General features: G+C 39.5%; 1 protein-coding gene and 1 long non-coding RNA gene across 2 annotated transcripts in view; one reads left to right on the plus strand and one right to left on the minus strand.

Annotated features, from left to right (window-relative positions):
• LOC127143480 (uncharacterized) overlaps nt 1-1,778 on the minus strand; it is a 151,455-nt gene extending 149,677 nt beyond the window's left edge. The window contains exons 1-2 of the long non-coding RNA XR_007814935.1: nt 1,394-1,778; nt 990-1,053 (exon numbers count right to left, since the gene is read on the minus strand). This is a non-coding gene — a long non-coding RNA (uncharacterized LOC127143480). The remainder of the gene's footprint in view (nt 1-989; nt 1,054-1,393) is intronic.
• Nucleotides 1,779-13,654: 11,876 nt separating this feature from the next.
• Nucleotides 13,655-15,584, plus strand: dnajc19 (DnaJ (Hsp40) homolog, subfamily C, member 19). Its single transcript, XM_018687199.2, has 6 exons — nt 13,655-13,777; nt 14,193-14,244; nt 14,604-14,677; nt 14,771-14,850; nt 14,958-15,028; nt 15,398-15,584. The coding sequence occupies exons 1-6, from the start codon at nt 13,775-13,777 to the stop codon at nt 15,466-15,468; spliced, it is 351 nt and encodes a 116-aa protein (XP_018542715.1). The 5' UTR covers nt 13,655-13,774; the 3' UTR covers nt 15,469-15,584.
• The last annotated feature ends 361 nt before the right edge of the window (nt 15,585-15,945 follow it).

Below are 15,945 nucleotides of genomic sequence, written 5' to 3' on the forward strand. Positions count from 1 at the left end.
ACTTCAATTAAAACTGTTTTGTTTTCCTTAATGTGTTACTAAATCCACTTTACCAACAACAGCAGATGACTTCTGCCATGACTGAACTCCATCAGACAACTTTTAAGAGACTGTTCATACCATTTATGACACGTTGTAGGAGCCACTCAGCGCAAGTAAAACTATACTGTAAATGCATTCTGTTTCATCAAGAGGGCATGAGGCAAGGAATGAAAAGTTATTTGTCAGCTATTGCATTGTACTAGAATAGAAAACATCTCAAAAACAATCCAACCTGCTGAAAGCCATGACTGACAACTTACAAATACTGAAGAAATACTGATACAGTGATGACATGAGTACTGTCCCAGTATTCACAGGACCACAGTGTTGTACCACCACTAACATTTGGCATCATGGCATATGACATCATTTGCTAAGTTTGAATGAAATGTTCAACTGTGGAGAAGATTATTTCTATATCCACCTGTAACTAACAAAGACCGACTCAAGTTCTCCTTGTGCAGTAAAATCTCTGAATTTAAGACAAACAAAACAGATAATAAAAGATTTGAAGAGACATTCTTGCAATGCAGGAATAGGTTTGAAGTTAAACGTGGCCAAGCAAGAGAAGCATCATAACTATTAACGCACATGTATACATAGATAGGACAACAAACTTAATTTGGTGTATTAGAATTTCACTCATGGTTTTAGATAGAAAGACAAGACTTCAAGCATATGCCCTAATATAATTCAATTCAGGCACTTCAGATAGCACATGAGATATACAAGAAGTAAGAGCGAGCGAGGCTGTAACTAAGAATTACACAGACAAACAACTGAGTTACGGGTGAGGCAGACTGACAGTGTGAAAGAGATATAGATGCTATAGGGTGGATTTATAGCATGTGTGTGTGTGTGTGTGTGTGTGTGTGTGTACAGGAAGCAAGAGACAGAAGACGGTCTATATCTCTAATATCTGATGATAAAAATTGTCCATAACTCACCTGACTCTTAAGTGCAGGAGGAGACTTCAGGTAACAGTCCATTCACTGTAAACCAGGGACTAGTCTGTAGGCCAGACACAGACACGCTTGATATTAAATGCACCTTAATGACATGTTGTCAAAACTAATTTAATAATTACAACTTCAAAAAGGATTGCCACTAATTTACAGCATTAGAACTGGAACTAATATAAGTGAACTCTCCCAGTTAAGCCTGTCAGTGTCTCAAACATGTAACAATACTGTCATTGCTCTGACTACATCTCAGGTGAGCTGGGTAATTGACCTGCTTGTAGGTGTCATGCAATGTCCGTAGATTACATTGAGTTACTCTTATTCAGCAAGTCAGTTGACAAAGTTTATTTGCACAAATAGAAATGTACTGCTATTCCAAATGGTCTGACCTGTAATAATCCACAACAGCAGTCTGCCCAGGTGTCACTCAGGTAATAATCCCTGCAGGTGAACGGCGAGTGTCCTTCAGTAGTCAGGTGCTCTACTCCGAGATGCTGGCGCAGAGGAACAGAAGGATGAAAACACTCAACTGAAATCCTCTTCCTGCCCCTCGTAATCCTTCAGTAAAGTGATCCCTGCAGAATGTTTCTTCTCCTCCTCTGCATCTTCATCTCTTCACCAGACTCCTCTACCGAGGTGTTACACCTCCGAAATGCAGGGCTGGCCAGACGCACCTGCAACAGGACAACAGGTAAGAGGATATCATCAGCCTTCAGTGCCGGTGAAACCATTCTTTCATCCCTCTTCTCTCCTCAGCATCGACAACTCTGTCTGTTCCTCGGAGTGTCTCTGCCAAGAGTAGCCGGGCACAGCCGTCCTGTTTTGCCGCTCTTTGCCAAACACACAAACACACACACATACACGCACATACACAGAGGAGAGTGTTGTGTTTTTTTTTTTTTTTTTCAGCAGCCGAGCTAACCCTGAGCCGGGGCCCGGTCTGCCTTTGAGATGCTCTCTAGCCCACAAACACAAGACGGCTTTCATTATCTTGCCCGTCGCAGCGCAAGGCCTAGCTTCTAAAAGCTACTGATTTCTTTCTTCCCTTAGCCCCCTGCACAAAGGGAGGGCATTTTGTAAATTACTTGCTCGTTTCAGACCAACAAAAGGTACTTTCATTGAACCCTCCCCCCCCCCCACTGCTCTGCCTCTATCCTCCCGCCATTTGATTTTGCTCAAATTTGATTACAAGGCTTGAAAAAGGAGGGGAAGAAAAGAGAAGAGGAAATAAGAAAGCCCCACAGATGGCGTGTTCATTCAGTGCTGTGAATGGCTTTATATGGGCTGCCTTTATACATGTGGCAATCCAAAGACGCTTCAGCCGCTCCGCTAAAAAAAGAACTTGACAAAATTATTGGTTTGGCGGCTTTCTTACACAACTGACACGAGGAACTCTGAGAAAGAGAAGACTGCCTTCTCTTTCTTTCTTTCTCTCTCCTTGTCTCTGCACCTCGCACTCTCTCTGGGTCGTACACCTTGATCAAAACAAACTAAATGAGGTGTTTGATTGCGAGAGAAAGAGTCTGTTTGCTTGCATGTGTGTGTGTTGTCATATTAATAACTGTCTGCCCTGGGCCTACACTGGGCCACATTCCAAGACAACAAAGTAGTGTATTCAGCAGAATGCACAGGAAGGGAATTGATGAAATGAGACACACTCTGACCATTACATTTGATTATACACAGACACACACACATCCAGCTCAAATCAAACAGCTCAGATTGAACTTGAAAACATAAGCCAACACAAAGCGCAGAGCGTTCTGTTCTCTCACAGGCTATAATCCTGTTTCCACAATGGACCACTCACTCTGCACTTGTTTTCCTCAGGAGGATAATTATAGGTCTGTAGACACACACACAGCTCCACAGCTCCACAGCTCTCTTGCTTTCTCTCTAATACACATACAGACACACACAGAGAGACATACACATACATGAAACAGAATGAACTGTGACTTGTTATCCCATTACCAGATCATCACATACTACAGAACGTAGGATGGAGTGATGATCTGGGACCTGGCATGGCCACTGGTCAGAGAGACTAATGGACAAGAGTCACTTAATTCCTGGCTCCAATGACGAGACATCAGAGTATAGGTCGTAGGCTGTGTCATTCCATCAGTGTGATAAAACGGTAGCCATCACTGAGGTCAGTCGCACAAAACAACTGGACATCTTTCACAGGCAGAAATTCAATCATTGTCGGTCCTTATATTGTACTGCAGCCCTCTCTTAGTTTCCTTTCTTTCTGATATAAATAACATCTGATTCACACACTGAGCAGCTACTGAACTGTCCTGTGACTCAGGATTGAACAACTGGAGAGTCTACAGCCATGCTAGCAGCTCTGTGAGGTTGTATTTCAGCAGAGCTAAATGCTAAGGACAACATGTTTTTGCAAGATGTTCAAAATGACTATACTGACATGCTGATGTAAAGCAGGTATAATGTTTACCATGTTCATCATTTTAATTTAGCATCACAGAATGATAACCTTTGCTAATTAGCTCTTAAGAACTGGCTGATGGGAATTTCAATTTGTCCAAACTAAAGTATTAGACAAATTGAAATTTTCACCTAATCATGGTGCTTAATGAAGAAGTAAAGCATTCAGCAAAGTTATTAAAATTAACTCAAAGGGGGACATGAACGTCATGGTGGTCATTAGAGGAAAAGTCAGGGGTCACCAAAGGATATCTGTATCAAAATTTCACATTCACATTCATTCAGGAGTCACATAGAGCTAACACACACAAACACACTCCCACGTCAATGGATATGCCATCAGGGCTCTTTATCTTGCCCAAGGATACTTCGGCACACAGACTGGAGGAGCCAGGGATCGAACCACAAACCTTCTGATTGGTGGACAACCTGCTCTACCCCCTGAGCTCCAAAGAAGTCTTCCTACTAACAAGTATTGTCTGACACAGGTTATGTCCTCTGATGTAGGTTATGTCCATAACTTCTAAAAAGACATAAAGGAGCCATAGAGACACATCTATGTCAGATATTCCATAACTACGATGAATTATATATACAGAGAAGAATGCTTGGCTTAGGTTATGTTGTTCAGGACATGAATTAAAGGAAAGTTTCTGCATTAAATATTATACTGGTAAATGTTCAGCCACATGTGCCAACATTGTGTCAGTTTTGAGTTAACATAATATATTGTATGTTTTTGCAGCTTTAGTACCAAAAACTCAACTCGTCCTTAAAAACTAGTTTATGTCCACAAAAATAATTTCATCTGAAAATACTGCACTTGCTGAAATTAAAACCAGTGGGAAATACTGAATGCACCTGAACGCATCTGAAGGGGGAAAAGAGAGAGAGAGAGAGAGAGAGAGAGAGAGAGAGAGAGAGAGAGAGAGAGAGAGAGACATAAGCTCCTTCCAGTGGAGAATATTGTTTCTGTGCAACAAAAACCATGGGCTGCACGTACCACCCAAAACCTTCACACACACAGACACACAAAGAGCTTCGTAGAGCAGAGATATAAAGCTGTAAAATGCTGACAGGACATAACAGCAGCTCTCACAGCTTCCATATCTACCACTTTAGAGATATTAGTACTACCAGCCATCATCACCAGCTGACCCACATTACATTTTCCCTCCAACCTGCCTGACCAAGGCTCACCACAGTGGAAACACACTTTCCCAGAGATGCCGTTTTTTTTTTTTTTTTTCAAATGAGGACAATTTAATTCTGTTATTACTGATGAGGGCAGAGATTCCCTCGGTGGTCAGAGAACATTCAAAATCAGCAGTTAGGTCTCCATCCGCAAAGCTGAAGTAATTATTGTCTCAAGATAAAAACGGAAAGCAGGGGTGATTTTTTTTTTTTTAAGGCGAAAATAAACTAGTGATAGAAATGACCTTAATATTATTTCTCTCTCTGGGCATTTCCAAGAAGAGTATTCCATCGGAGGGTTTGATAAAAGGATTATGCAGCCAGCTTTATGCGGCTGGAGTCAAATCTGGATATGGAAGGAGAGCTGTTTGATTGAATAATTCTTGTTTCCTTTCTGCCAAGCTAGCAGTCCTCTTTGGGAAAAGTAAAAAATCAGCATTATGCCAGATTTATACATGTGCTGTGACTGTCTGTAGAAGTCAGTCTGCCTATACCGTATGTTTGACCACCAGCCTGTCTGCCTATCTGTCTGAATGTTTGACTGCTTGCATGTCTATCTGTGGAGATGTAAAAACACACTCTAGTGCCTAACAAAATAAACACATTCATTCTGTATTTCTGGTTGCTGACTATATTTTAAGCACACTTCCTTACATAATATCACGCGGACAGGGTCCACAAATTCTGAAATGGTGCTTGCTTCTCCCAAAACGACCATTTCTTCAACTGTGATCCTCCTTCTTGCCAGCATCTAACCAGGTACATTCAAGACAAGAAGTCCCAAAGCAGTTACCTTGTGTGCACAACATCTAAATCTTGTGCACAAGATTAAAAAAGTTGGCAGTTTATTACGTACACCTACCAAAATCCAGATGTCACCAACCGTAATAGAGCAAAAGGTTATTTAAAAGGTTAAATTGTGAACTTGACCAATTCCTGAGTTGAGTCTCATATTAATATTCCTAGTTCACATTTGTTTTAGCTGCTAACTCTTTCAATCATGTAGTAATAGTTTCCCAAAGCATATGTTCTGTAGCCAGCAGTGTCACTGCTCAAAAGTAGAGTTCCTCAGCAATAAATTCACTGAGATCTCCTGTTATGTCTGTTTGAGCTTACTTCATTACTTTATGATAACACTCTTAAATGTGCAAGTAGTACCGTAGACTTGACCTGGATGTCAGTCTACCAATCAGTCCAACATTATGGGAAAAACATGTAAACTGTCACATTTTAGGGTTGATTATCCAATTTGTCAAGTGTCTTTGCATGATAATAAACCCTGTTAATCCACTTCAAAAGTATCTACAAAAAGGAATTTCCTAGTTAACTGAAACAAAGATGAAAACTAGGTGTTGCTAAAAAATGCAGGACATGCAATATTATTTGCAGTTTATACTTCCCGATATCTGCACATATTTACTGTTCTAAAATTGCAAGCTAAAATAAATATTTAAAATTCTACCACTCTGAATGGATTTTTTTATTTAAACTGTTAAAATAAAGCATTATTCACCTGCTTTTATCAGGCATCAGCAGCAGCCAGAGCATGCTGCCGTTTAGGCGTTTGACCTCAGTTTAGTTATCATAACAGGGTTATGACCCCATCGACCTGCAGTCATTACTGCCGTCTCCTCCAATCAGCCCTCCAAAGCTCTGATAAAGCCCTCTGGGACGAAACAGGCTGCTAGAATAGAGGTGACATTAGATTTATGTGTGTGTGTGTGTGTGTGTGTGTGTTAGTAATGCTAGTGTGCAATGTGCATGCACACTTCTCTAGCATGGTTCTATACTTACAAGGACCAAAGTAAGCATATTTTGATACACCTCTCTATAGGCTTAGTTTAGGATTAGCGCTTTGGTTTAGGGTTAAGATAAGAATTAAGATGAGGTACAGGTTAGGAATGAGTTTAAAAATGAAGAAAGCTTGGGGCAAGAACTTCAGTTTAGGTTAAACAGCTAATACATCAGCTGACAGACTGAGCACAGAGGAGAAGGCTTGGGATTGACAAAGTTGGAGTAAAGGCAACATACATTCTTAATTTCCAGTGGAACAGATGTTAATTTACAAATTCAACCCCAGTCTTTCTCTGACAGGTTCAGAATGTCATTGAAATCCTTTTAAACAAACATGAATCTCAAGTACAAACATGGCTGATTTTTTAGGGGGGGGCAAGCATTTTGCCTTTGTTTGTGATATCTGGTAGAGTTAAAATAAAATGAAGGGGGGGAATGGGAGGGCAACATGCAATAAAGACCCCAGTCTGGATTCTAACTAGGAATTTTGTTTACATACTATACATCTCATAACCAATAACAGGACACCACTTTAGTAGAACTTTTGACCTTAACCTGTTCTGTAAGAGGGGATCCGTCCAGAGCCAGATATGATTTAGACCAAAGAAATTCCAAATACAAATAAATACAGTGTATTACAGAACATTGTGAACTTCTGTATCAGAAGTTGCAGGGTATTATAATATGCAATGAATGTCTAGAGCACATAAAACTAAATGCGCACATAATGTTTTATTAAGTGCCGCTGTTTTATCACAGTGTATCTATTTATCAATATATAGTCAAAGATAAAGGGGATCACATCAGATCATATGTTCTGTGCAGCTTCTTAAAGATTTTCTCTCTGAAATTACGTCTGGATCACACTCAACCTTTAGTGCCCTCCCCATGAGAGATCAGTGACTGACCAGACCGCCTCTTCTGTCAGCACTCACTGGAGAAAGATTAAACACAGCTTGAACAAGACCAGTTTTCCTTATTATCAACTGGACAGAGCCAACAATATTTGGTAACAGAAAACTTCATAATATAACATGTCTCAGGTAAGCCACGTGTAGCTTTATTTTTCCTAAATATAGTGCTTTACTGGAAGAATGAAATACTGTCAGGTTTTACTCTAAAAACTAAAACCAAAGTGACTGAGTCTTAATAGTGTATGACTGTAGGACTGATGGATAAGATGTAAAAAAGTGGATTAACTGATCATATTAAACTTCATATTTTTGTGGTTGTCCATGTGTTCATTACTCAACTATTTGGCACTTACAAACCAAGACACAATATGACTTGTATGATCTTGTAATTTGAAATCCCATTCTGACTTGGATTCAGTCTGAAACTCTACATCTGTTTTTAAACTATATCAAAAATTCAGTCATGTCATGTATGAATGTGCAGTGGGACTCTACTGAGTTTGTAATTGTTTTAAATTGATGCACTAAAAACATTGAGGATAAATACGTTATGATGAAAGTATTTTCCCATAACACTCAGTCCTGAGGCAAAACATGAAAAAAAAATCATTTTTGTAGAACCTGAAAAAACATTAGAGATTAAAGCAGAGTTTCAAAGGAGAAAGGCTAAAGGGCACCACCAACCACTGAGATAACACCAAATGATATAACATGTTAATTTATAATACAAATAAAAGGTGTATTTCCCTCCTTAGTGCACTTTGCTGAACTGGAAATCCATGTCATGATATCGCTACATTTTCCTCTTTTCCCTACATACCAGCTGAGAATTTCTCCAATCTCTTCATCCTTTCTTGCACTGTATGATAACTAGGACTCTCCTCAGAAGCAGTTTTTCAGAACAGATCATTATTGATCCATAATTTAAGACAGTTAGGGGAAACTAGCAGACTGAACAGCAGCAAGTGAGTAATTTAACTTGTTTGGAGGGCCTGTTGAACCCACTGTCCATACAGAGTCTGCAAAGTACCAACCTCCTACATTAATTTTGTCTCCTACATCATTTTGTCTTAATTATATTGTTAGCTGTATGGTCTTGTAACATGTACTGTAAGCTTTTCAATGAAAATCAGAGCTATGTCCAGATTTCACAAATTAAGACATGGTGGTTTGTCATGTGACCATTTTTCTACTCTATGATTTCAGTGGCAGAAATGCTCTCTAATGCTGATTCTTACTTGAGTAACTTTCACATAATTTGGAGGGGAGGGGTTATTTGACTGAGGTGACTGCTGTAAACAATGCTGAGGCTACTGAATGCTCTGACAAAATAAACTCAACAACTCTTGAGTTTATTTGATTCCAGAGAGAAACTGAAATAGTTTGTCCTTTCTCATTGCCTTTAATGTGTAGAGAAGTGGAGAAGACAGTCTCTTCAAAGAAAGTGAACCCTCCCTTTCAACAAAATATCAAAACACTGCTTTTCATTTTTCACCTTCTGCTTCTCATCTTGTTACAAAATCAGAATGTATTTGACCAAACAAATTAAAATATTACAAATAAGCCATCAGTCCTGCAAGACTGTTTTTATACAGATGTCTCTAATGAATATTAATAAAAAGATACAGAGATTTCTGTCAGTATCAGTACCACTGAGTCATCTTTAAAGAATATTTTAAAGTTATTTGTATAACAAGAAACCTAGCTGCTAAACTTATGTAACCAAACCATTAAGTATCTTATCAATTTAGATGATTTTTAAGTAAGAAAGGATTTTGTCAACATGACTGACTAAAACATAATGTTAAAGAAAAAGCAGCATAAACAGACTCAAGACTGAAAATAATTCTCTGGTGAACATGCTCAAGGTGGTAAATTAAGTATTACAATATATCAAAAAGCCACATGCTTAAACGTATCATGTCAAAAAGCCAACTGGAGTACCACACCTACTGACAGAAATGAGTCGATCTCATGAAGTCACCCCAGAAAATGATTGGTCAGGAAAATAATCCACTGGCAAGAGGTCACAGCCCCAACCATCAAAACCTGACTCCAGCAAACTGCTTCTCACTTAGGACAAATTAAACCAGCAGGGAGATTGTCAAGCCTTTTGTTATTTCCTTTTCTTTTTCTGTTTTAAATTAAACAGAAAGTGTTTTAGAATAAGTGAAAAATCAGAGGATGACAGCTTCACCAAACTGCACACAACAACCATGTCTTTGGAAAGGGACTCTCAAAAACTTATGATCAACTTACGGCAAAACTTTTCTCCTCAGGAAAAGGTTTGTATGAGGAATCAAAACATCAGTACAAACCTCACTTTTCTATCAAAGCATGCAGGTCACCTTGGTCCACATACATTTCATCCTCCTCAGTGCACAATGTAAATGCAAAGTCCAACTGAAACTCACAAAACACAATCACATGCAGCCCTGCATGGATCAAAACTTAATATCATCTCTCACAGTCTACCTCCTGAGTGGGTGAAAAACCCTCTCTGTCCCTAAAGTATCTTATTGTCATTCCTAATCACTCCTCAGAATCATAAACAATCACACAACTTTTTTTATATTCAGCCCTCTCTCTGTTTATGCAGTTCCCAGAAGGCATTGCCTTTTAGAGTCTCCCTCTCCGGTGGCAAAGATGTCAGGAAAACAAATAACGGCAGAAAAGAAAACAAAACAAAGTCTCCTGAAATACCTTGTGGATGCCCAGAGGAAGGCGCTGGACAGACAGATGAGCAGATAGGTTTCCTCTGTCCTCCTCTCTCAGGCTGCCTCCTCTCTCGGCGTGCTGAGGAGAGTGACTGCTCACAGCCCGCCTGGCATATCTAATTAGAGCCAGGCTGTTGCCACTATCGGGCAGAGGATCTACCTCTCCAATCTCTCCTGACTCAATCTTCCCCATCTCTGATTTTCTTTTATATTTATGCTGGAATATTTAATTGTAGACAAAAGGTTACTCTGGGCTCTATTCATCGCACACAGGCAGAATAATCTCCTTTAAAAGGCTTGACATTTCAGGCTTTTCAAAAGGGGCTGAAAAAATTATATCCCCGCTTTTGTTAATCAATGAAGTAGAACTCCCCCGAACAAAAGAATTAAATTGCTTGGTTGGGTTAATAAAACACACAGAAATAGCTGCTTCCTGTGGGCTTTTGTGCCTGCCACTGGCTCCCCCCATATGCAACCAGCACTGTAATTCCATATGATTTGGGGGGCAAAACTCTCATTTCTCCACACAGTTGGCTTTTTAAATCCTATTGAATGAGCAGTCTGTGAGACTGGCTGATTGGGACCTCTTGCCTGAGCCTGGCTGCCTGGCTGCCTGGCTGCCTGGCTAGCAGAACAGGCTCTCTCCATTTAAATATGACTTCCACTAAGGAGAGACAGCGGGTCCACTACAATTTACAATTTCTATACTGCCCCTGCCTCAGAAAAACATTGTAATTATGCAAATGATAGGGGCAATAATTAGGCCCTTCACTGTCCCATTGTGTTGGCTGCTGTCGTGTTTCGGTCCAATGCTAGGAGAGACGCAGCAGGGCACGTTCGGGTTTAAATTGCTCCTTACAGACAGCCAGCAGATGTTCACAGCATCCTCTGTCCTATAACTAGCCATCAACTGAGCCAAGGTTCCCCCATATACAGTATAACACTGAAGCGACAGACTCTGGTTTAGCTGTCTGAGAGCTAGAAGCCACTTCAGCATATTATCTGCAGGCCTGCTGGTATGTGACACACTCCACTGTATCCCCCATGCTCTGTTTTACATGTGAAAACTACCTACACTGTCATGCCTGCTATGTGAGTAGCTTTATTACCCAGACTATCATCCTGCACTGTATGTGCTCTACTGTAATCTGTATGAAGAGGCACAATTAATTGTTTAAGTCGTTTAAAGGGGAAAAAAGCATTTACTAGTTCAAGTTTCTCAAATGGCATAATTTGTTTTTCTCTGTTTTACATCACTTTAATGCCCCTGTAAACTTAATGTCCCTATTTTTTTTTTGTACTTTCAGTAAATCAAAAACAAGAAATGTGAAGATGTCACTTTGAGGCTAGGAAATAGGTATGGACTTTTTTCGGTTTTCTGACCATTTATGGCTTCAGTTTATGAAATTAACTAAAAAATAATCAACAGATAAATTAATAATGAAAATAATCATTAGTCATATACACTGTAACCACACATATACAGTATGTAAAAGCTTATAGAAAAGACACGTAATGATTTGTTTGCCAGCAAGCTCAAGGATGTTAATTCACACTGAACTGCTGACATTTTACTGGACACTTAACAGAGTATGCAACTCTCTTTTCTAAGTAGAACAAAATGTCAGGCTGCAAACAATGCTAATAAGAATTAACAGTTTGCTGAGGTTTGAGAAGTCAGATTCAGTGGCGTCCTGGAGGCCTGAGTCACCATTAACAGTTCTGAGTATGTATGTCCACCACTTCACTGGCAAGAACCTCAAACAGCAAGCAGTGAGCACTGAGATGTCTAGTTTAGATTAAGACTGGGCTCAAATCAATATCTTTAAGAAATCTTGGTTATGAATGCTATCTTAATGATTATATTTGCTGTTAAAACAACACACCTCTAAGTCAGCTAATCACTCACCTACACAACCTTTGCAACCAAAAACCTGACAGCAGAGTCCTGGGTGTGAATATTCAGTCTATCCCTGCAACTCTCCTCTTCTTCCAGTGCGCTAACAAAAAAGCATTACACAATTTAATTAACATCAACTGACTTATTCTTAATTGTGCTGACTTGAACGCAAGACTAGAATGTTTGAAATAGTAAACAACACTTTTCCTCTTTCAAAGTTCATAATCTACAAATAGCATTTCAGTACACACAGAGGCTTTGCTGCTACTGCTGTAGCTAAAATCAACTTACTAGCCATAGTTTCCAATTCATTCCAGTGTATTATAAGACTGTCAGATATAAAACTATAAAGAGATAAGGTAGTGGGATGCACAGGGGAATGTAGGAAAGAATGTGAAGGAGACAGAAGAATAGGTTCGACAACAACAACAGCAACAATAAAACATATTTCTAAAATACATTTTTTAAAGTAAATCTTCGTGTTTGGCACATTCTTTCTAAGCTGCTGTTAAAGTCATATTAGATACTAATCACTCTTTTAAGGTCAATGTAATATCAGGGTTAACTAACATATGAATAAGCTTTTAAAACTTTAAATGCATTCAACAGACATGATATTAAGTCCAGCCTAGCCAGTCAAACTGTGTCCTTCTCACATCATCACTGAATTCACTAGTAACCATTTACATGAACATATTACAATGTTGTAATCCATCAAAACATATGGGTAGGCAGCACCTTTTCTCTGTTATCATGTTTGCTTCAGGAGATATGGCGCAATATATAGATATGACGGTAGGAAAAATGGCTGCCACTGCATGGAGGATGCTAGCAATAGCATCTACCTTGACCACGTGGAAACCTGCAACTAGTTTAACTAGACACATTCTTATGCCACTGCAGTTAGTTACCTTTGAAGTCAACACTTTTGAAATAAAAGATTTATAATTCTGCTTTAAAACTACCATGACAATGTTATAGTGCATCCACCGCCAAAAACGTCGTGCAAACGTCCGACAGGGGTTACCTTTCATATGGATGGTTAGCAGGCAGGTCAGGTGAGAAGAGGTGCAGTGATTTGAGGGGGCTTTAAATAGTCCTGTAGGCGGGGCTCGATATTCAAATGCCCAAAGTCCGGTGTGATTTGTCAGTTTGACCGGAGGAGGAGGGGCCAGCGATTGACAAACTTCTAGGACTGTTCGTCTGCCCAATCTGGCAACATTGGTTATCACATACACCTGCCGATGATATCTGTCGCTAGTGTATGTGAAATCATAGCACAGACAACTCCAGAAATTGCCTGAGAATCACTGCATTTTAAACTTTTTTTCGGCCTCGATGTAATTTATTGATAGTTGTTAATATACACAATAAGACACAGCCAGCACAAACTGCCTGTAACTAATTCGGCATATTTCATTTTTCAAAATGTAAACAAATATAGGCTTAAAAATCAAAGGGCTCAAGTCGCAGTCCACATTGTAACTCACTGAGTTCATGGTAACATTATACTATAACATATACATTTTATTGGTGTAAGTTTATCTCTACGTGTAAATGAAAACTTTATACAGTATCCATAAAACTTTGAGACGAAAACAATTCAATTATACCGATTCTGAGTATATTTCATGCTGTTCTGATTGGAGAACTTTTTAATCAATCAAATCTGGCAACACTGTTTCACGACAGTTCTCTGCCATTTCCGGCATAAACACATGAACGCCCGACCAAGGAAAACATGAGAGGTCAAAAGTTATGATCCTAATCTTCACCAGACACGGAACGTAACACACAGACATGGTAGGTCGGACTTGTTATTAACTAACAGGAAGGACAATCTGAAGATGGTTGCATGCTCAGGAGTCGACCAGGACGTTAGATAACGTTCATTCTAAATGGCTAAGCTAACGTTAGCTTTAGTCAAATGTGCTTTATCCGAGCACAACGTGACCTAAACCCGGACAACGTTTGGTTTACCGCTTACATGTTAACGTGATAAGTGGTCATTAAGAGTGGTTTGAAATAAATCTAGCTAATGTTAGTTTGCAGTTTTTTAAGTCGGGCTTTGCAATATACTACAGTTTCATCATGTGCCATTTGTTTACATTGCAGCTATTGGACAGTTAGCTAGTGCATACTGGTGATTTTCTGTGAATCCTCCCAATGTCGCTGTTACTCTCACCTCTTTCCTCCCTCTGTCTTTGTCTCTCTGCAGGCCAGTTCCATGGTGGCAGTGGGACTGGCTCTGGCAGCAGCTGGATTTGCTGGTAAGTACCTAAGCTAACTTAGAAAGGGGAGATCTACATTATCTGGTACACTCACAGGTGTTTCTATTATTTTGGCCATCCCCTTTTCTATATATGGGGGTAGATTTAATGACAAAAACGCCTCTCTGTCTAATGCAACACAGGTCAGCAGCACCACAAACGGCATCCTTCAAAATTACAGTAAATAGTTATCACTTAACGGTCCTTCAGTACAGCTCACCTTTCATAAAATTGTTTTCTTACATTAGCCAAATTTTGATTCTAATAGTCTGCATCAGTCTTAAAATATAAATATTGGTACATCAACAGAGTTTAGGTAGGTTTACTCTTCATGACCACTGCTCTTCTTTGCCTCCCAGGTCGTTATGCCATGCAGGCCATGAAGCAGATGGAGCCTCAGGTGAAACAGGCCCTCCAGAGTTTCCCCAAGACGGTAAGAAGGACAACAAGCACACAATAAGTATATCTACAGATGCTAGTCAGCAGACCCATCGTGGTGAACTGTTACCTGTATATGTGGTTGCAGGCTTTTGGAGGAGGGTACTATAGAGGTGGATTTGACCCAAAGATGACCAAGAGAGAAGCTGCCCTTGTTTTAGGTGTCAGGTATGTGAACACTCTTCCCACCACCAGTAACCCCTTCCACTACCTACTACCACTAATATTCATTCTGATTACACATAATAACTCTCTGATGTACCACTGTTTTTCAGCCCCACAGCAAACAGGAATAAGATCAGAGAAGCCCATAGGAAACTGATGATCCTGAATCATCCAGACAGAGGTGAGTGGAAGCTTTTTAAGCTTCCGATTAGTTCTTATAGGTCTCTGGCATTAGCTGAGGGCTATAAGAACGTACTCAACAGATGTGTATACACTGTCCTTGTCTGCTTTGCTTCAAGTTTCTATTTTGTGGTTAGGGATGATTTGTTATTCAGATTATTTTATTAGAGTGCCCAGCAGTAAATGTGGAGGCTGCAGTCATTAAGAGGTTTTACAGTCAGTTCTGAAGGGGGGGTGAAGAGAAATCAAGATGTGTTGGTGTAAACACTACCATAACTGCAAAGGCTGTTTTGTAGTTTTATCCTTACACAGGTTTAGTAAAACTTAATGGACATACATGTGCGTGTGTGTGTGTGTGTTTATGTCATAGGTGGATCTCCCTACCTAGCAGCAAAGATAAATGAAGCAAAGGATCTGATGGAAGGCCAGACAAAGAAATAGCACTCAAGACCCTGATGATTTCACCCTGCTCTCACTCATACTGTTGCTCTGACAGAGTTGAGAGATTACCAGACTTTTCTTACTGATTGTTCTTGAATAAAATCACACTGTATAAATTCGCTTTCTCATTATTATCGTATACTTTCATTTTAATTTTTCAAGCAGTGTTAGATCTAAAGTGGTTTACCACTTATACTCTTATTCCCACATGTACATCAAAAAAGTTTTTGTTTGCTTTGAATTTTGTGCTTGAAACACTACAACTTTGTGGAACACATTTACATAGAATGAGGACTGTAGTTTTTGTTCTTCTCTGAAAGGGAGCATTTTTGTGACCAGTTGATGAAAGGCATAGTTCTAGTGTACATATGGAAATATGAGTATTGTTTTTCAGACACACCTTTAAAGTGCTCTCCATAATTCCAGAGAGACATGACATAAATGTACTACTAATCATTTTTCAATTTCAAGCTCAAC

The sequence above is a fragment of the Lates calcarifer genome, linkage group LG17 (assembly GCF_001640805.2).
Source record: "Lates calcarifer isolate ASB-BC8 linkage group LG17, TLL_Latcal_v3, whole genome shotgun sequence".
NCBI classification, from domain to species: Eukaryota; Metazoa; Chordata; class Actinopteri; family Centropomidae; genus Lates; species Lates calcarifer.

Excerpts from the sequence above, each read along its gene's own strand:
- dnajc19 (XM_018687199.2), top strand. Across the intron at positions 14,245-14,603 it reads GGCAGCAGCTGGATTTGCTG|GTCGTTATGCCATGCAGGCC; the intron begins GTAAGTACCTAA and ends TTTGCCTCCCAG. Across the intron at positions 15,029-15,397 it reads CCTGAATCATCCAGACAGAG|GTGGATCTCCCTACCTAGCA; the intron begins GTGAGTGGAAGC and ends TTTATGTCATAG.